Source organism: Entelurus aequoreus, linkage group LG24 (assembly GCF_033978785.1).
Source record: "Entelurus aequoreus isolate RoL-2023_Sb linkage group LG24, RoL_Eaeq_v1.1, whole genome shotgun sequence".
NCBI classification, from domain to species: domain Eukaryota; kingdom Metazoa; phylum Chordata; class Actinopteri; order Syngnathiformes; family Syngnathidae; genus Entelurus; species Entelurus aequoreus.
The window spans coordinates 26526984-26547663 of NC_084754.1; the positions used below are offsets into that span (position 1 = coordinate 26526984).

The 20680-nt window shown below is 39.6% G+C and overlaps 1 protein-coding gene across 3 annotated transcripts in view; it reads left to right on the plus strand.

Annotated features, from left to right (window-relative positions):
* The window catches only part of cbfb (core-binding factor subunit beta), a 51584-nt gene that overhangs the window by 18652 nt on the left and 12252 nt on the right, over nt 1–20680 (plus strand). For all 3 annotated transcript variants that reach the window (XM_062035831.1, XM_062035830.1, XM_062035829.1), the window contains exons 4-5: nt 13501–13617; nt 18505–18600. In XM_062035831.1, the coding sequence (XP_061891815.1) occupies nt 13501–13617; nt 18505–18600 (213 nt within the window). The remainder of the gene's footprint in view (nt 1–13500; nt 13618–18504; nt 18601–20680) is intronic.

Below are 20680 nucleotides of genomic sequence, written 5' to 3' on the forward strand. Positions count from 1 at the left end.
ACTTTCCATGCACAGTATTTTATAATGGTTGCCAATTGACCAGTCTGTTTTATCATGCAAACATTTGAAATGACATGGTGCCATCAGTACTATGTCGGTATCATGTTCATGTCGCTGGCTGTGAGAGCGTTGCAGTGCGTGTTTGAATAGGGGATGATTAATGTTACAAATACTTGAATCCGTCATTGGAAAGAAAGAAAGAAAGACCATGTGTTGTGTGTCATTCTGACTGCTGATCAGTTGCCGCAAGACTTCCTCATAACATTGTTGCAGCACAACGTTAGCTATAAGTCAGACTCTCACAACACAAAGTAGAAAACCTACGCAAAACATGAAATTTTGTAAGAAAAACAAAGATGCTCATTGAGTTTTCAGAGCTCATGGGCGTTGCTGACTGAATGGTGGGCATGAGATTGAATCAGAAAAACTGTGCCAACACTTCCCTCCACTTATGTGTTACACATTAATGCTCCCAAAACCATTGTTCACACTGCAGGCCAATTCTGATTTGTTTGCCCATATGCAACCTGTATTGGAATTGTTCATGTCCGTGTGAGCAGTGCCATTCATTTTCATATACCCGTCCCAGGCCTCTTTCGTATGTTTATATAAATCGGATATATATGCAATGTGTCCTCAATGTGCTCTTAAAGCAGACATCGAAGCAAAATATCCCGTAAAACTGCAAAGGCCAAAATAATTGTCCTCTTCCTTCTTAATCTTCTACGCGCTATAATTCGGTTCAGAAAATGTTAAGTTTGATTGCACAAAATCCTTGAAATTGCTACAATTTCGCCAATAACGAGGCCGACTCAAGTGAAAGCCATGTTTACTTTTATAAACACTGCAGTGCGTGCAAAGTCATGACATCATGTCCGCATGCGGGTCAGATTGCATTCATGTAGAAATCGCTTTTTTTTTTTTGTAATGTGAACGGCCACTGAAAAAATCGGATTTGACAAAAAAAAAATTAATTGGACATCTGACACTGCAGTGTGAACGTCGCCGAAAAGACTGCTGCTGTGACTGGACAGTAGCTAGTAAAGTATTTAATGTTGTCTAATATTTTAATAAATTAAGAGCAATAACTTTAATCACTGATCTCCTATCAGTTAGACAGATTTTTTGTTTCTTTTTTTTCCCATTTATTTATTTATTTATTTCAGGCAATTACATAAAAAAGTACAAAGTTGACAACACATAATAATATAAATTAATATAGTGCAAAAGGTAATAAATAGTATGTAATGCATAATTGTCCAGTTTTGCCTGAAAGAGAGTGGGAAGAAGATAATTTATTTAATCCCACCCCCAGTTCTCCATTCAGTGATTATTCACATGAGTTTCACTGTTACTTTGTTCAAGGATTATAATACAGATGTTGTATCATAGTGGCATTACCACAGGTAACAATAATTATTACACTGTAACAATAATTTGTACCAACAATGTAGGAATAAGGAATATACCAACAAAGGTAATAGACAAGATAGCAATAATGGTAAGGAAACATTGAGCACATGTTAACACTTTGAGACAGAGTATAGCTGCAGGTCAAATTAAAGACCCTCATCTCTATATTTGAACCAGACCCCATGTTTGTATTCAAATATAGACATGGGGTCTGGTTCACAATTTTATAGGAACATTTTCAAAAATGTTCACCATTTATGAAGAATAGCATTTTTTAAAACATTCGTTTATTGAGTTTTTGATATATGCACTCTTTTACTGCGAAGCCACGCTGTTGTAACACGTGCAGAATGTGGCTTGGCATTGTCTTGCTGAAATAAGCAGGGGCGTCCATGAAAAAGACGTTGCTTGGATGGCAACATATGTTGCTCCAAAACCTGTATGTACCTTTCGGCATTAATTGAGCCTTCACAGATGTGTAAGTTAAGTTACCCATGCCTTGGGCACTGATATACCCCCATACCATCACAGATGCTGGCTTTTGAACTTTGCACCTATAACAGTCCGGATGGTTCTTTTCCTCTTTGGTCCAGAGGACACGACGTCCACAGTTTCTAAAAACAATTTGAAATGTGGACTCATCAGGCCACAGAACACTTTTCCACTTTGCATCAGTCCATCTTAGATGAGCTCGGGTCCAGCAAACCCGGCGGAGTTTCTGGGTGTTGTTGATAAATGGCTTTCGCTTTGCATAGTAGAGTTTTAACTTGGACTTACAGATGTAACGATGACCTGTAGTTACTGACAGTGGTTTTCTGAAGTGTTCCTGAGCCCATGTGGTGATATCCTTTACACACTGATGTCGCTTTTTGATGCAGTGAGGGATCGAAGGTCACGGACATTGACGCTTATGTGCAGGGATTTCTGCAGATTCTCTGAACCTTTTGATGATATTACGGACCGTAGATGGTGAAATCCCTAAATTCCTTGCAATAGCTCGTTGAAAAATGTTGTTCTTAAACTGTTTGACAATTTGCTTACGCATTTGTTCACAAAGTGGTGACCCTCACCCCATCCTGCTTTGTGAATGACTGAGCATTTCATGGAAGCTGCTTTTATACCCAATCATAGCACCCACCTGTTCCCAATTAGCTTGTTCACCTGTGGGATGTTCCAAATAAGTGTTTGATGAGCATTCCTCAACTTTCTCAGTCTTTTTTGCCACTTGTGCCAGCTTTTTTGAAACATGTTGCAGGCATCAAATTCTAAATGAGCTAATATTTGCAAAAAAAATAATTTCTCAGTTCGAACGTTAAGTATCTTGTCTTTGCAGTCTATTCAATTGAATATAGTTTAAAAAGGATTTGCAAATTATTGTATTTTGTTTTTATTTACGATTTACACAATGTGCCAACTTCACTGGTTTTGGGTTTTGTAAGTGCTACCAAGTTATTTTTGGATTTGCTAAAAGAAGATGACAGAGGGGCTACCCCAAATAGTCCGCTTAGAGGATTTGTTTTAATCTTCAATTACCAAAGAAAAAGTATTAAAAATTTCACCGATCACATAATACCAATATTCCGTCATACATCTTAGCCAGCCGGACCTTGGTATTGAAGAAGACAATTTTTAAGGTCAGATGTGACTTGTTTAGTGTTGGACAAGAAGTCCTGTTTCACAATCTGTGTTCTGGTTCACACCAAAGATGTTTGATAGGGTTGAGTACTTGAGTTCAGGACTCTCAGATTCACTGATAATAAACCCATCCAAGCATGAGTTATCCCTTCATGGATCTTGCTTTGTACACTTGAGGCACAGTCATGCTGGAACAGGAAAGAGACTGTTCCTTCAAACTTGCATTAAATCGGATGCACAGAATCGTCCAAAAAGTCTTAGTAAGATGAATAATTCTAGTTTATTTGGAGTTTTTTTTTTGTGGTAGGCCTGGAAAACAACATTTGTAACTTTGGGCCTGTTCTCCTAACACTTACCAGGAATAGAAGATTATATGTACAGTTAATATTATTTTCATTATTCTCTATGTGAAAAGAAAGTGCAAACTTGATAGCGCACACAAAGCTGATGTAAGGTTGTGCGCAGAGGATTGGGTCTCTCAAATGAGCTAATTAGAATCCATTTAGCGTTTTTTTGCCATAGGGCCCATATTGGGCCGCAAAAATATCTGTTTCTCAGCTGTAGTACTCAGTTGTAATACACTTTACCACCAGTAATAACATCTATCCATCCATCCATTTTCTACCACTTCTCCCTTTCGGGGTTGCTGGGGGCTGCTCTTGGGCGGAAGGCAGTGTACACCCTGGACAAGTTGCCACCTCATCGCAGGGCCAACACAGATAGACAGACCACATTCACATACTAGGGACAATTTAGTGTTGCCAATCACCGGTGCATGTGCATGTTTTTGGAGATGGGAGGAAGCCGGAGTACTTGCAGAGAACCCACAAAGTCACGGGGAGAACATGCAAACTCCACACAGAAAGATCCCGATCCCGGGAATCGAACACAGGACCATGACAATCTCAAACAAACAGAAGACGTCTTGAGCTAAAGTCATAGAGAAGGTTCTTTGGCGCAAAAATTATGACTAAAGTGGTGAAGTTGTATTTTCATTTGCACTTTAATTTTATTGACAGTTTAGTTAAGAAATATATTCCATTTGAATTTATTTTAGCACAACATAATTGTATGTAAATGTCTTTTCCGCCAGTTATTTATGAGCCTCTATTTATGCAGTTTATTTGGTTGGTATTTATTTTTCTAATTAGCCTTAAGCCTAAGGTTTATGGGTTAAATGAATAATAATCTTTGTGATTAACATATGGTTTCATATATATTTATTGAATAAGATTAAAATTAAGTGTAGGATTACTAATTCAGTGCTACTATTTGATTGCGCCCCGGGGCCCTCAGTATTGGAAAAGTTGGGCCCCGAGGACAAAGAGGTGAAGAACACCTGTTTTAGCGTGTCTGTCTTCATGTAAATGCAGAATGTATGCTGATTATTAGCATGCTCACAATACTGAGAGGAGGAGATGAAAATATAATCATTTAGAACACAGTGTGTTTTTTGCAAAAAAAATGTATTATAGGAGATATAATACATCTGATACGGTTTACTTGGATGTTGTTGGTCTGGACGGCAGAAAGCAGAGACAGCAGGCGAAGTGAATGTAAAAAACTTTTTACGAGGGAAAACGCAACAAAAAATCTTAAGTAGGGAAGTGCACGAAAAGCAGGCCGTCACAGGAAGCATGGGGAAAGCTATGCAGCACGTTGAAATACGAAACAAAAAAGATTTAACCCTCAATGGCAATCAGCCAAGCTCAAACTTGGTCAAATGTATTTCGAGATTATAATTCATGCATCTCTCACCTGGTAGTAGACACATGTGGTCATGGACTGGGAGGCTGGTGGACTTTGATATCCCCTGAGATGGTGAAAAAGACGCTAGTTGCGGCAACTATTTTTTAACCCTTCGTGAGGATGGCGATTGATTCTCTAAATGTGATTATGTGAGCGTCCCTTCAGTCGGCGTCCCAGCAAGAGTTTAACCCTTGTATTATGTTGAAAAAAAATGACATTGATTATGTTGCGGGTCATTTTGACCCGTACTGTGTAAATGCACTCAAAACAGTCAAGAAAACAGGTTAAACCAATAACAACTTTATTTTAGGTTATATAAACATTTAGAAAAGTGACATACAATACATTTTTAATTCCAACACTATATTTAAGAAATACTTTAACTTCAACTTTAACTTCATCCCAGCGAACTTCAACATTTTCAATGTTCTCCAAATTTTCTTCAACATTTTCAATGCTCCACATGATGGTGTGGTGCACCACACACATCTCCTGATTCTTCTCAGATGTTCCTCCAGGTAGCTTTCCAGTGTATACTTGCATATTCCATGCTTAGCTGGATTTTGCATCACAGGCTGCCCATATTTTGATGCCATACTTGGCGGGCTTGTTGGGCATGTACTGTCGGAAAGGACAGCGCCCCCTGAATGGAACAAGGCGCTCATCTACAGTAACATGTGGACCAGGATTGTACAACAAAGGTACATTTTTAACCCATTTATCCCACACATCTCTGATCGCAGCTAGTTTGTCTCTTTCACGTCGACCAGCTCTGGTGTCGCGGTTGTCAAAGCGGATCACACGAGATATCATGTGGAATGTCTCCAGAGACATTGTTGCACGAAAGATTGGCCTTCCATTCTCTTCATTCTATAGACTTGCAGTGGCTTCTCCCTTTGACCTGTACACTCCAACTAATAACAGAACTCCAATGTAAGCATGCAAGTCAGTCTGATCCAGTGGCTTCCATTTCTCTTGAAACACACGTCTCCCCTCCAAGTTGGTAATTTCCAGTATAATCCTCTATTGGTGGGGATATGAAGAGCTGAAATGCTGATTGAATCTCATCAACTCGTGTGACAGCAAATCTTGTAGGACCGGGAGTCATTTTGATCACATTGGAGGATGATAGTCTGCCTCGGCTTGGGTGTGGTGTTGTTGACCATTTTATATTACCGTCCTTAGATGCCCATGTCCCCTCTGTGGATGATGATTGCTGCATTCCTTGGTTTTCATCTGTTGGAGGAACAACGGCAGACTCGTCCTCTGAATCCTCCTCATCGTAGGAAAATTGACAATCTGGATCAACAATAACATTGTCCTCTGTCTCTGAAAAATCCTCTGTTTCTGGAATCTCTTCCTCTACATCACTATCCCGTTAAAAATCAGTGATAAAGCCTCCTCAGATGTCATCATTCTGGAGCTCATTTTTGGTGAGTTTGTCAAAGAGATGACATGAGAACAGTGACAAGGACAAGTGTGAGAAAGTTCCCTCTCTTCACACACCTGGCTCTGGGACTCAGAGGCAATCAAACTACAAACAATTGTACATCAAAGTAAAAAGTACATAATAGAAACATGTTTATTTTGGATCTGAACAGCTGTTTACCCACATCAAAGCGTCTGGGTCAAAATGACCCGCAACATCATCTTTGTATACAACTCTCGAGACAGACATTCCACTACACATCAAAGTGTCCAGATTTTACACACCTGTTCATGACCCTAGATGAGGAAAAGTCACCAAATGTCAGCAAGAAAAAGAAAGGATAACCAGTACTTTGATCAACACAAAAACTGAAATGGGTCAAATTGACCCTTAACATAATACAAGGGTTAAGTATTACAGTAAGGTTTTTTTTTATTATGGTTAGTTTGTATGTTTAGCACCTAGCAATGCTGCTGATGCTATAGTGTTTCAATAAAGCTACATCCGTTTAGCACTCGGCTTCTAAAACTTATTGCTCATGCCCCTTGCGTTTGGGCTCAAAGATATAAGGTTTTTGAACATGATTTTCCCCAAAGTTATCGATGTTGGCTAACAAAGAGTGCTTGATTAGCATTGTTGTTGATGGGGAAGGGAGCTGTAGTTCCCATCTCTACGTCACGGATCACGTGACTGGCTTGCGCAGTAACTCAAAATGGCTCGGGAATCTCTGTGAGATTGATTCTATTTTGATCGTATCTATTTACTAGCAAATTTTGTAAATCCTTTGGTGTCATAAATCAGACACATGATAACAGCTTCAATGGAGGGGCAAATTGTGTTTCCATTATACTGGTATTTCAACTTTGATTTAATACTTGTTGGCGAAGATGACAATGAGTGGAAAAGGAGAAGGGGAGAGCCAAACTCGTACTTGGTTACTAGTTATTTTTTAAATTGTTACATTTTTTACCTTCTTTATCCAAGTTCTGAAACTTGCATCTTTCTTTGGCCCTATGGTTCCTTTTTTGCAGTCATACTCAATAAAAGTGTGTCAACGCTACTTCCTTCCGGTTTTTCCACTTCCTGTGTACTTCCCACAGCCAGTGTGGGGCGCTATTTGACATACCTGCCTCCGTTTGGTGATTAGGGCACACGCTTGTTGTCTGTCACCATTGGGGTGCTTTATATGCCAGCGCCACGTCTCAGACGGGGCGAGTTCATTGTTTAGTGTGTTGCTGTGTTGTATTTGCTGTTGCTATTGTTTGCATTTTTCATGTTGCTGTTGCTGCCAAGATAATTAAAGTACCATTTTCAACTGCACATTATGTCCTGTCTCTGCATCCTGGGGTCATGCCTACTGCCAACATGCTAGTCCGTGACACAAACGGACTAGTTTGTTACGTGCAAAGTTTGGCTGTATGACAATTGAGACAGTGTTTGAAAACCGGAGTGACATTTTGTCAAAAACCAAATCATACGAAAACTGGAGCACACGAAAACCAAGGTACCAATGTATTTTGGACCTTTAAATACCAAATTTAGTACAATCTGGCCTGTATCCTCTACCTTAGTGTTTTTTAACGCTGATGGACAAGCTAAGATGAACAAGATAAGCTACAAACCCCGTTTCCATATGAGTTGGGAAATTGTGTTAGATGTAAATATAAACGGAATACAATGATTTGCAAATCCTTTTCAACCCATATTCAATTGAATGCACTACAAAGACAAGATATTTTATGTTCAAACTCATAAACTTTGGTTTTTTTTTCGCAAATAATAATTAACTTAGAATTTCATGGCTGCAACACGTGCCAAAGTAGTTGGGAAAGGGCATGTTCACCACTGTGTTACATGGCCTTTCCTTTTGACAACACTCAGTAAACATTTGGGAACTGAGGAGACACATTTTTTTAAGCTTCTCAGGTGGAATTATTTCCCATTCTTGCTTGATGTACAGCTTAAGTTGTTCTCCGTTGTGGTATTTTAGGCTTCATAATGCGCCACACATTTTCATTTGGGGACAGGTCTGGACTACAGGCAGGCCAGTCTAGTACCCACACTCTTCTACTATGAAGCCACGTTGATGTAACACGTGGCTTGGCATTGTCTTGCTGAAATAAGCCAAAACGTGTATGTACCTTTCAGCATTAATGGTGCCTTCACAGATGTGTAAGTTACCCATGTCTTGGGCACTAATACACCCCCATACCATCACAGATGCTGGCTTTTCAACTTTGCGCCTATAACAATCCGGATGGTTCTTTTCCTCTTTGGTCCGGAGGACACAACGTCCACAGTTTCCAAAAACAATTTGAAATGTGGACTCGTCAGACCACAGAAAACTTTTCCACTTTGTATCAGTCCATCTTAGATGAGCTCAGGCCCAGCGAAGCCGACGGTGTTTCTGGGTGTTGTTGATAAACGGTTTTTGCCTTGCATAGGAGAGTTTTAACTTGCACTTACAGATGTAGCGACCAACTGTAGTTACTGACAATGGGTTTCTGAAGTGTTCCTGAGCCCATGTGGTGATATCCTTTACACACTGATGTCGCTTGTTGATTCAGTACAGCCTGAGGGATCGAAGATCACAGGCTTGGCTGCTTACGTGCAGTGATTTCTCCAGATTCTCTGAACCCTTTGATGATATTACGGACCGTAGATGGTGAAATCCCTAAATTCCTTGCAGTAGCTGGTTGAGAAAGGTTTTTCTTAAACTGTTCAACAATTTGCTCACGCATTTGTTGACAAAGTGGTGACCCTCGCCCCATCCTTGTTTGTGAATGACTGAGCATTTCATAGAATCTACTTTTATACCCAATCATGGCACCCACCTGTTCCCAATTTGCCTGTTCACTTGTGGGATGTTCCAAATAAGTGTTTGATGAGCATTCCTCAACTTTATCAGTATTTATTGCCACCTTTCCCAACTTCTTTGTCACGTGTTGCTGGCATCCAATTCTAAAGTTCATGATTATTTGCAACAACAAAAAAAGTTTATCAGTTTGAACATCAAATATGTTGTCTTTGTAGCATATTCAACTGAATATGGGTTGAAAATTATTTGCAAATCATTGTATTCCGTTTATATTTACATCTAACACAATTTCCCAACTCATATGGAAACGGGGTTTGTAGCTTATCTTGTTCATCTTAGCTTGTCCATCAGCGTTAAAAAACACTAAGGTAGAGGATACAGGCCAGATTGTACTAAATTTGGTATTTATTTATATGTATGTACATTTCAGGGATAAGCTTCTTCCTTCGACAATTTAAAGGAGTCAAAATATTATTTTTTTCCTACATTTAAAATACTTCCTTGTGGTCTACACATAACATGTAATGGTGGTGCTTTGGTCTAAATTATGCATAGATTTTGTTTTACAGACAATCTTCAAGTTGCTTTCTAACTGTCTCTTCAGAATGTGTGGGCAGTCTTATTTACTTGCTGAAGCCCTCCTACAGGCCAAGCCTCGTTCGACTGCATCTTCTTCTCATCAGCCATGTCGTAGTTTTTAGCGCTTTCATTTTGAGTCTACTGACAGATATAAGTTCGAACTATCCGCTACTTTGTATGAGAAATGGTAACAGCGGAGGATACATGTGCATGTACGAGCCAGTCTGTCCCACAACAAGAGGGTAGAAAAAATAAGGAACTTATTGACTACAACTGAATTGAAATGGCGGACTCGCGCAAAGCTCTTTGTGTAGACCTCAACCATATATGAAGATATCCGCTGATGTAACTATGGCAAAATACGTCAGTAAAGTCTTGAATTCCAATCGGCTCGTTTGGAGCAAGTTTGAAAAAAGGCAGGATTGTTTTATAAATATCTCCGCCATGCCTCAAATTTTCAGGAATTATGGGGATCCCAAATACAGATACCAACAGGTCAGAAAAGTTGGTTAAAGGTAAAGTACCACTGATAGTCACACACCCAGTTGGTGTGGTGAAATTACTCTCTGTGTTTGACCCATCCCCTTGTTCTACCCTCTGGGAGGTGAGGGGAGCAGTGGGCAGCAGCGGTGGCCGCGCCCGGGAATCATTTTGGTGATTTAACCCCCAATTCCAACCCTTGATTATTCCAACTCTTTGGTATGACTCAGCCGGGGTTTGAACTCACGACCTACCGATCGCAGGGCGGACACCCTAACCACAAGGCCACTGAGCAGGTTTTACATAGGACCCATTTAACAATGTGTTGTGGTGCTGTAAATGTTAATTCATTTATATTCCTATTTTTTTGTTTAACAAATGGAGGATAGCTACTTTTTGAGTCAACAAAGAAGTAGTGGGAAGGAGATAGTCACATTTTCAGTTAAAATATGTTTTATTTCAAAGGTTTTGGTAACAAAAGATTTGCTTGTGTTCCATCAATGTACAAAAAGTGAGGACTATGTTCACAGCCTCATGTAGGATCAGCTTTCTGTCTTGACGTTGTACGCACTCTGGCTGTGGTTTGTTCTGTGCAGCCAACTTTATTGTCACGTTGGACAGAACTTTACCCATAGTTCGCCCTCTAAGCACTCCCGCACTCCCTCGTTCCCTTCTATCTCCCTCCAAACATGCATTATTTCCAGGCTTGATGGGTTAGATCTGCACTGAAGGTCTTAAAGTTGACACGCCTGAGATACACTAACATTCTAGCAACGCAACCTGGCCTCAGCATGTAGAACAATTCAGTTTTTGAGAACGAAGCTGTGTGTGTGTGTGTGTGTGTGTGTGTGTGTGTGTGTGTGTGTGTGTGTGTGTGTGTGTGTGTGTGTGTGTGTGTGTGTGTGTGTGTGTGTGTGTGTGTGTGTGTGTGTGTGTGTGTTTTGGCAAATGGATGTGGGGGTTGACATGGTTCTCAGAGGAAGTCTGTGGTTGGACCGTTTCTGCATATTTTCCCCTCATACATACACACACTCTACACACACATGCATGTATTTTCCCTGTCAAGCAAAATGAAGTTTTCTATTTAAAGTTTCATGCTGCCCCAAAGATGTGGACGCCATGTCTCTCTCTCTCTCACACTAATTGCCTTCCTCCCTCCCTTTTTTATGCGCACACACACACACACATATGCACTGGAATAAACACAAAAACCCACAGCCTCTCGGGGTGCGGTCCCTCTACATCTTCTGTGCAGTGTGAGTAGCTGTGGTAAAAAGAGGTCCCTGTATGGGTTCCTTTAAAAATAACCTGGAGCTGCCTAATGTTTTCAAGAAAAACAGCATATACAGTATGTGTTTGGTTTTGTTTATTCATTCCTAAACTCTGGTTTACCTTGATAAAGACAAAAAAAAAACAGGTTTGTGTTTATGTTGGCCTGTTTGGAGATGTAAGAAAGAACAATGAATCGCCTATGATTGAAAACATGCATATACACACAATTCGTGTCTCCTGTCTACTTCAGTTCATAGATAATATTATGTGTATTTAGCTACTGAACATTCCAGTCATTATTTTGTGTCAAGATATTGAGAAAAAAGTCAGACAAATATCTCTCTGTCAATGTGTTTGAAATATAAGGGCATTTGAGTGTTATGTTTTGAATTTTTGGCACTTTCCTCAACTGTATAACAATGGAAGTAAATGTACTGTCATACATCAAAAATACATGCCCAATTTCAAGGTGTTTGATTGAAAACTAACAACTTCTACACAGTTCTTCTTTTGCATTGAAACTTTGCCAGGAATCTGAAGAGTCTTTTTGTCCTGCTTAAAGCAAGAATTGTGGCAGCGCATGCTGCCGGGGCTGGCGGTCTTGCCGGCTTCGTTCTCGTTTGTTGTCGTGTTGGTTGTTTTATCGGCTGTTGGCCAGGGCCTGCCCTGGCGCTCTGCCGCGCCGTCCTTCACGCCCAATGTAGTGCCGCCGTCTGGAAGCGGGCTTGTCCCTGGGTTTCTGGTGGAAAAAAGGTTGGGGAACCCTGCATTAAACTATATCCAATTGTGTTTACAATCCACAAAGTGTGGGGGGTCCGGGGGTGGGTTGGGCTCGTGGAGCGGGGGTGGTCTTCCCGTCCGGTTGCTGGGAGTCTCTGGGCCCCTCAGGGCGGCGTGTCCCGTCTTTTTGCTCGTGTGCGTTGTGGTCTCTCGCTGGCTTGGGGGCTGGCTGTCCCCTGCTTCTCCCGTGCTTTGTCCTCTGCTGTGCGCGTATGTCTATATTTGCTTTCGTTATCATTACATATATGTATCACTGCATTCGAAACAATTGTATTGTTGATTATAGAGGTAATTATTGTTAATATTCCTTATCAATAGTGCTAGTTCTGGTATTTTGAATGCTCCATTTGTAGTGTAATACTGTTCATTGTCATTTCTATGTTATTAATATTTACTTCACTAACTGCTTCTTTGCTATTACTTTTCATATCTTATTTTTACATATCGTATTTGCTGATGGGGCAGCACGGTGGAAGAGGGGTTAGTGCGTTTGCCTCACAATACAAAGGTCCTGAGTAGTCTTGGGTTCAATCCCGGGCTCTGGATCTTTCTGTGTGGAGTTTGCATGTTCTCCCCGTGACTGCGTGGGTTGCCTCCAGGTACTCAGGCTTCCTCCCACCTCCAAAGACATGCACCTGGGGATAGGTTGATTGGCAACACTAAATTGGCCCTAGTGTGTGAATGTGAGTGTGAATGTTGTCTGTCTATCTGTGTTGGCCCTGCGATGAGGTGGCGACTTGTCCAGGGTGTACCCCGCCTTCCGCCCGATTGTAGCTAAGATAGGCTCCAGCGCCCCCGCGACCCCAAAGGGAATAAGCGGTAGAAAATAGATGGATGGGTATTTGCTGATGTTGTTCTGTTGTTGTTGTTGTCTCTTTGTCTTATCCCCCCTTGTCCCCGCAATTCCCCCCCCCCCCCCCCGTCTTCCTTTTTTTCTCTCTCTATCCCCTCCTGCTCTGGTCAAGCTGCACTAATCATTAATGTAAATCCATTTATTAAAGTCAAATAAAAAAAGGCACCAAGAGAGGTATCCCACACTTTTCTTTTGTAAAGTAAATCTGTACAGCAAATATGGGCATCTACATCAACTATATGATTTGCCTGAGTGGCTGGACAGGACACAAAAAAAGCAAGAATTAGAACACAGTGAATTAATTTTGCTTGTTCAGTATAGTACTAATTCATGACAAAATGACAGCAGGCACTCAGTTGCATTGAAAACACTTTTTAAAACTTTTTCTCCGCAGTCAACTTTAACATTTTGATTTGTAGGAACTAATCAAACCCCTTTGCTATGCTTGATGCTGAATGAAAAACACACTTTTTTCTTTCTGTGTTTTCGCAGGTCCATTTAAAGGCCCCAATGATCTTGAATGGGGTGTGTGTGATTTGGAGAGGATGGATCGATCTACAGAGGCTGGATGGGATGGGATTACTGGAATATGACGATGAGAGGGCACAGGTAGCACAACACATGAAAATGTATATATGAACATACAGTATCTTGCAGGAATGTAACAGTGCATGTGCTGTATTTATAATCTGATTTTTTTACTATGGAACATTTATCTGAGGAACAGGAAGCGTAACTGCCCGTAGTCACTCATCTGTCGTTAAAAGTCCCCTGTTTGGCAACGCTTGGCCCTCGGTAAATTATGTAAACGAACGAAAGCAATTGGATTAGATAAAAGCAGATCTACAATGGGTGATTTTAAGAAGTATTAATGCTGCATGTCAGGCAATAAGGAATTTAATTGACAAAAAATGTAATTCCAGTTCACGCTCTTGAACTGTTATTGTTACACTATCAACAAACGTTTATAATACAAAGTTTTAAACTAATACTGTATATATTATTTAATTGATTAAAAAAAAGTTGTATTATTTTTACATCGTTTTATGTTTAAATAAAAAAAACCATCATAGCTGTTTTCCTCAATCAATCAATCAATCAAAGTTTACTTATGTAGTCCTTCGTCACAAAGGAACGTCTCAAAGGGCTGCACAAGCGACAACAAAGAAAAAACTCAACCCAATGGGAACAACGAAAAACCTTGGAAGGGACCGCAGATGTGCCCGCCGAGTTGGGTCGAAGATATTACCGAGATTTCTTACTGAGTCGCTTTGTGTAATTGTATTACTAACTAGGTGCCGGTGTCTGGCAGGACCAATACTAAGCATTTCTGTTTTCTTAGCGTTAAGATGCAAAAAGTTGCTGGACATCCATTGTTTGATTTCTTTAAGACACGCCTCCAGATGACTACAATATGACATGTTGGTCAGCTTTAGGGGCATGTAGAGTTGGGTGTCATCTAAGGCTGCAGCTAACGATTATTTTTCTGTCGATTAATCTATAGATTATTTTTTCGATTAATCGGTTAATCTATAGATTATTTTTTTCGATTAATCTATAGATTATTTTTCCTTTTACCGATTATTTTTTTATTCAAAATGAAGATGAAAAAATAAATGTAGGCCAGTTTTTTCAAAAGGCATGGCATTTATTTACAAAAAAAAAGAAGTATGGCCACTCAGTCAACATTGACAACAACATGACTAAATATTCTGTAACAATGTAAACATTTAAAACTTTTAACATTTAACAAAATTAAAAGTAGCTTATTTGCTTTTTAATGTGCAAATATAAAAGTCAACATCCAGTGCAAATCTTAATATTCTGCAATAGTATAAGCATTTCAAAAGTAAAAGTATTGCTTATTTTGCTTTAAAATGTGCAAAAATAAAGATAAACATCCAATACAAAAAAGTGCAAAACGAAATATTCTGTAACAGTGTAAACATTTCAACAAAAGTGAAAGTATTGCTTATTTGCTAAAATGTGCAAAAATAAAGATAAACATCCAATACAAAAAAGTGCCAATCTAAATATTCTGGAGCACTGTAAACATTAAGTATTGCTTTTAAAATGTGCAAAATAAACATCCAGTCCAACACAGTACACAATAACCAATTCTACTCATTCCAGTGAGTGTCTAACAGTTGTAATGAAGAAAGGTTAGCATGTAAACATGCTTTGGTTCTTTTCTTGTTTACAATATTCCCAGCAGCTGAAAATAGGCGCTCAGAAGGGGTCGATGTGGCTGGAACTGAGAGGTAATTAGCCTTCACCTCAAGCCAGGATTGCGAGTGAGCTGAGCTGCAGTTTAAGTTTCTAGAAGGTCAACGGGCTCATAGTGATGTTACTAGTAGTTGACTGGGTGGTGTTTATTATCATTTGGGGAGAGTCCGCTGCCTGATGCTCACCTGCTAAACACCTATCTGCTCCACGCTGAAGCGCTGACTACATGCGCTCTGAATACGCACTGCTGATTGGCTGATAATGCTTCGTGTGTACCAATCAGATGGTTGTGTGGGTGGGACAATGCTGCGTGTGTACCAATCAGATGGTTGTGTGGGTGGGACAATGCTGCGTGCTGAGACAGAGGCAGACGGAGCAAAGCAGCTTGTTAAGACTTTAGCTTTAGCTTAGAAAACTCGTTCGGTACACCCCCGTACCGAACCGAAAGCCCCGTACCGAAACGGTTCAATACAAAACACGTACCGTTACACCCCTAGCAGATACAAATGACACATTCATGTTTTTGTGTAATGATGACAACGTATGCTCGCACGGACGATTGACTAGTTGATGGTTTTCTTTTCAAATGTTCGTTCATAGCCGTTGTGCTGCTATGATAGGCCATTTCCGCTCGACACAGTGTGCATACAACAACATTATTAGGCCATTTATTGAAATACTCCCACACTTTTGACCACTTTTGGCATGCTTTTCCCCCCTCGCTCGCACCGCTCGCATCGTCTTCTTTGATCGTCTGCTTTGCGCTTCGCCATGACGGTAGTGTGACGTCATTATGCGACGCGTCGACGCACAAAAACGGCGTCGACGTATTTACGTAACCGATGACGTCGACTACGTCGACGCGTCGTTTCAGCCTTAGTGTCATCAGCATAACAGTGAAAACTAACATCGTATTTGCGTATGATGTCACCTAGCGGAAGCATATAGATGCTGAAGAGTGCAGGGCCAAGAACCGAACCCTGTGGAACTCCGCACATTACCTTAACATACTCTGAGGTCACATTGTTATGGGAGACGCACTGCACCCTGTCAGTAAGATAGGAGTTAAACCAAGAAGAGGCAAAGTCTAACATACCAATACCAATAATTTGATACGTTCTAATAGAATGTCATGATCGGTGGTATCGAAAGCATCATTAAGATCAAGTAGCAGCAACATGAATCACGCATCAGCATCCATAGTTAGCAATAGTGAGGGTTGTTTCCGTAAAGTGATTTGCCCTGAAACCAGACTGAAAGGCTTCATAGAGATTGTTAGACGCTAAGTGTTAATTTAGCTGCTGTGCAACATTTTTTTTTAAGATTTTTGAGATAAAGGGAAAGTGATAGTTTACCATGAGGTCAGGATGGAGGTTAGGTCTTTTGAGCAGAGGATGAATAACCACTATTTTGAATGCTAGGGGAACAGTGCCAGAGGAAAGTGATAAGTTAATAATATGTAGCACTGATGGTCCTCATATTACAAACAGTTCGGATAAGTTTCCCGGGAAGTGGTTCAAGTAAACATGTCCCATTTACAAGTCGCAAGACTTTCTCTAATGTTATATCTTCAAAAAAAGAGAGAGATCATTTTGGAGGGCAATATTAAGTTAAAGTACCAATGATTGTCACACACACACTAGGTGTGGTGAAATGGAGCTACTGGGGGAAGTCCTTTGTTGGGTTAGCGATGCTACTGTACTGAACAAATATTTAGGATCGTTTTTATTGAGGCGGATGAGATTGGAGTGGTAATTAGTTTTAGCTAAAGTAAGCGCCTGATTATAAGTTATTAAGTTATTATTGTTTATAAGTTATTAAGTTATTATCCACGCTTGATGGAAAACCTCAAGTTTTAGTCACACGCCATTTGCGTTCCAGCTTTCTACATGAGCTCTGGTTTCTTCGGCAAACCAGGGGATACGCCTTTTAGGGGCCTTTTTTAGCTTTAGCGGTGCTATACTATCAATGGTGTTGCGCAGGGTGTCGTTAAAGTTGTTAGTGAGGTTATCAATAGAGGCCACATCATTTGGGAATGGTGCTATTACCGAAGGCAGTAGGCTAGCAAGAGTCGTAGTTGTAACAGCATTATTGTTGCGACTGCTAAAGCATTGGTTATTAGTAGCTTGTTAACAATGAGTCAGAACTTCAAATTTTATTAGGTAATGATCGGACATTACTTTAGTGTACGGGAGTACCATAACTTTGGACAAGGACTAGGTCTATTGTATTACCGTTGCGATGTGTGTGTTCATTTATTATTATAAGACCACAGCTATCAATTATAGTATGGAGCGCCACACACGGATGGTCTCACGGGTTATTCATATATTTAAATCCCCCATTATAATTCTATTATCTGCGTGCGTCACTGGATCAGCGACAAACTGAAAATTTACTGATAAAGTCCGAATAGGGCCCATGTGGGCGAAAAATAACAGGTAGATGGAGAGGTAGCGGTGTGACAGACCTCATCGTAACCACCTCAAATTATTGATATTTACTAGGTTAGGGCTAAGGTTAAGGTTTTCATTGGATTTCAAGGTTTTGCATTGTGTTCCCTTACTATACAGAGGAGCCGAAGCGGTATTATGCCATTCCTTACACCAGTTCATCTGTGGGGTGCCCAAACCCCATACTCCCTCCCCCCATTACCTCTCCATGGCTGGCGTGTGCGACCAGGGGAACATGTTTCATCAGTGTCATGCTTTTAAAAGCTTTGCGCTACAAAATTTGCTCATTATAGCCTTTAAACTTGACATGCGAACTTTAATTAAAAAATGTTTATAAAATTGCACAAATTGTTTTATTTATTTTTGTTTTGGAGATTAAAGTTTTTTATATACTCTTCAGATAATGTTGCTCATCAATTTGAATTTGATTATTGTTATTTAAGTTTTGTTTTTTTTCAGTATCAAAAGGTTTATAGTTTAAATTAAGGATTTATTTTTATTTCAGGAAAGTTGATGCATTTTAAATAGTATTCTTTATTGTAGGTTGTGTGTATTTGGTATATTTATTTATTTTTTCTTCTTAGTTTTCTTTAATGTTAATAAGGACACAATGTTAGGCACAGGTGCACTTATAACAATTTTATAGTCAAATAATACTATTTATTAGGGCTGTGAATCTTTGGGCACCAAATGTTTTCTTTTTCCTGGGGGGCGTAACAGCAAATAATTAAGGAGCACTGCTGTACACCCATTATATATTTTCCCCACTATCCTAATCAAGTTTTAATAACCTCATTGTCTTCATATGTGTGGGCAGCATGAAGATGCTCTGGCCCAGGCAGCTTTTGAAGAGGCTCGACGCAGAACCAGAGATTTTGAGGAGCGCGAGCGATCACACAGAGAGGACCTAGAGGTAAGGAGATATTAAAGTATCACTTAAAATAGTACTTGTAGTAGTAGTAGTTTATTAGTAATAAGGATGAGGAATTATAAATCAAACCCAATAGTTTTACACAAGTCAATAACCAAAGGAATATTGAAAACTTTGCTGCATTTTACTGTGCATAAACATGCTACTGTGTATAGGAATGGAAATACAGTACACTGTGGAGTTACCCATGCTTTTATTGGTATGGCAATTTACAGAGTATTTTTAGAATCTGACTGTTTGTATGACTAAACCTGTGTTACAGAATGAAGGCTATTGTTTTAGTGATGCACCACACAATTGGTTGCAGGAAAAGGAAAGCACCCTTATGCTGGAACAGCCACACCAGCAACCATTGCCGTGTTTAGGCCACACCCTGTATAAACACACCCAGAGATTGGCTAGGAAAAAACTAAAATAGTTTGTAAACATAATTAAAAGACTGCACCTTTCAATGCACTTTTCTGTTAATCCAGAGCTTCTGAAACAGGTGGCAAGATGAGGTGTCAGGAGGGGCCTGAGAGGCAAGGGACTTCCAATATTAATGTATTTTTTAATTATTGGACGATAAACACGCCTCCTGCTCAATTTAATTAACAGGCTCAACCAGGAACTATGACCAAGTATACACAAGTATACAATAGGAATTCGGTGTGACGTAAGAAATTAATACAACTTCTGCTAAGTGGCATGTAGGTGGTGGTGCGAGCAACTCAAAGAGTGGTTTGTACAAATAAATAAATATGATCAAGTTCTCAATTGTATTTCAATTTAAGGAAGCGTGAAAAAAAAAAATGTCTCCAATGGAGGTGGCATGACAAAAAAAAATTGAGAAGCACTGTGTTAATCTATGTACAAAATAAAAGTGATTTCTGGGTCTGTGGTCCCACCCAACTTGAAATATATATGCCGTGTATTGTACAGGTCTAATTTACATAATTGGTCATGACGCATGTGCATGTAATTTTTACAAAAGTTTAAAATCAGAATCAGAAACACTTTAATAATCTGTACATCTGTACATGTATCTAAAGATAAATCTCAGTTTTTCCTCAATTTTTCCATTTTTGCTTGGTTTGTCTTTTCTTTATGTCATTCTACAATGTACAAGCCTTTAAAAAAAAAAAAAGGAGTCCTTGCCCTCAAATTTCCCCCAGGCCTCACTCTGAACATTCTTGGTTTACGTATTTTAGGAGAAGTCTTACCAAACAATAGAAGCTTGTCTCCACTCTCTCTCTCTTCTAAGCACAAACGCTAGTCAAAGGCTAGACTGCACGCTTGTGTAGTTGCTCTGCATGCTTCCACATCGCGCTTTTCACAGCGACGGTAATGCACGCTCCTTGTGGAGGTGCCCTGCATGTCTGGATCTCTACACCCACGGCAAATACTTTACCTTTCACATGCGCTTTTATTATATTATAGAGAAAATTATTGATGCAAGAAACACTTCCTGTCTTTCACTTTTACTGCGCACTGCGTGACAATTCGAAGCGGCGTTACAATGCATTGTGCCACAAAACAGGTAGCGCCAAATCTATTTGTTGCAGTCCAAATTTGTTGACAGGCCACAAATAAATGATTATATGGGAAACTATATATAGAACAATATATATATAGATGTTAAATGTATACACATGCAAATCATTATCTATATCAGGGGTGTCCAAACTTTTTCCACTGAGGGCCACACACTGAAAAATTAAAGCATGTGGGGCCCATTTTGATATTTTTCATTTTCAAACCATAACAAAATATATGCATTTTTTATTTATTTTACCCTTAGAGGTCCCGGGGACCATAAAGGGTCTCAGTCATTAAAATGTTAAAAATAAGTCAGATTATTATTTTTTTTTAATTATTTAACGCTTACAGTAAATCTCTATATCAACTTCAAGTTGATATAAAGTAATACAAATTAAAAAAAATGTTTTATGGCTTTTCTATCAAAAACAACTTAGTTTTTTTTATAGTAAAACTGAAATATGCTGTATTTAGTAATTAGAGCCCTAAAAGACCAATAATGCAGGACACCATTGATTTTAATTATTTCATATTTTTGAGTAAT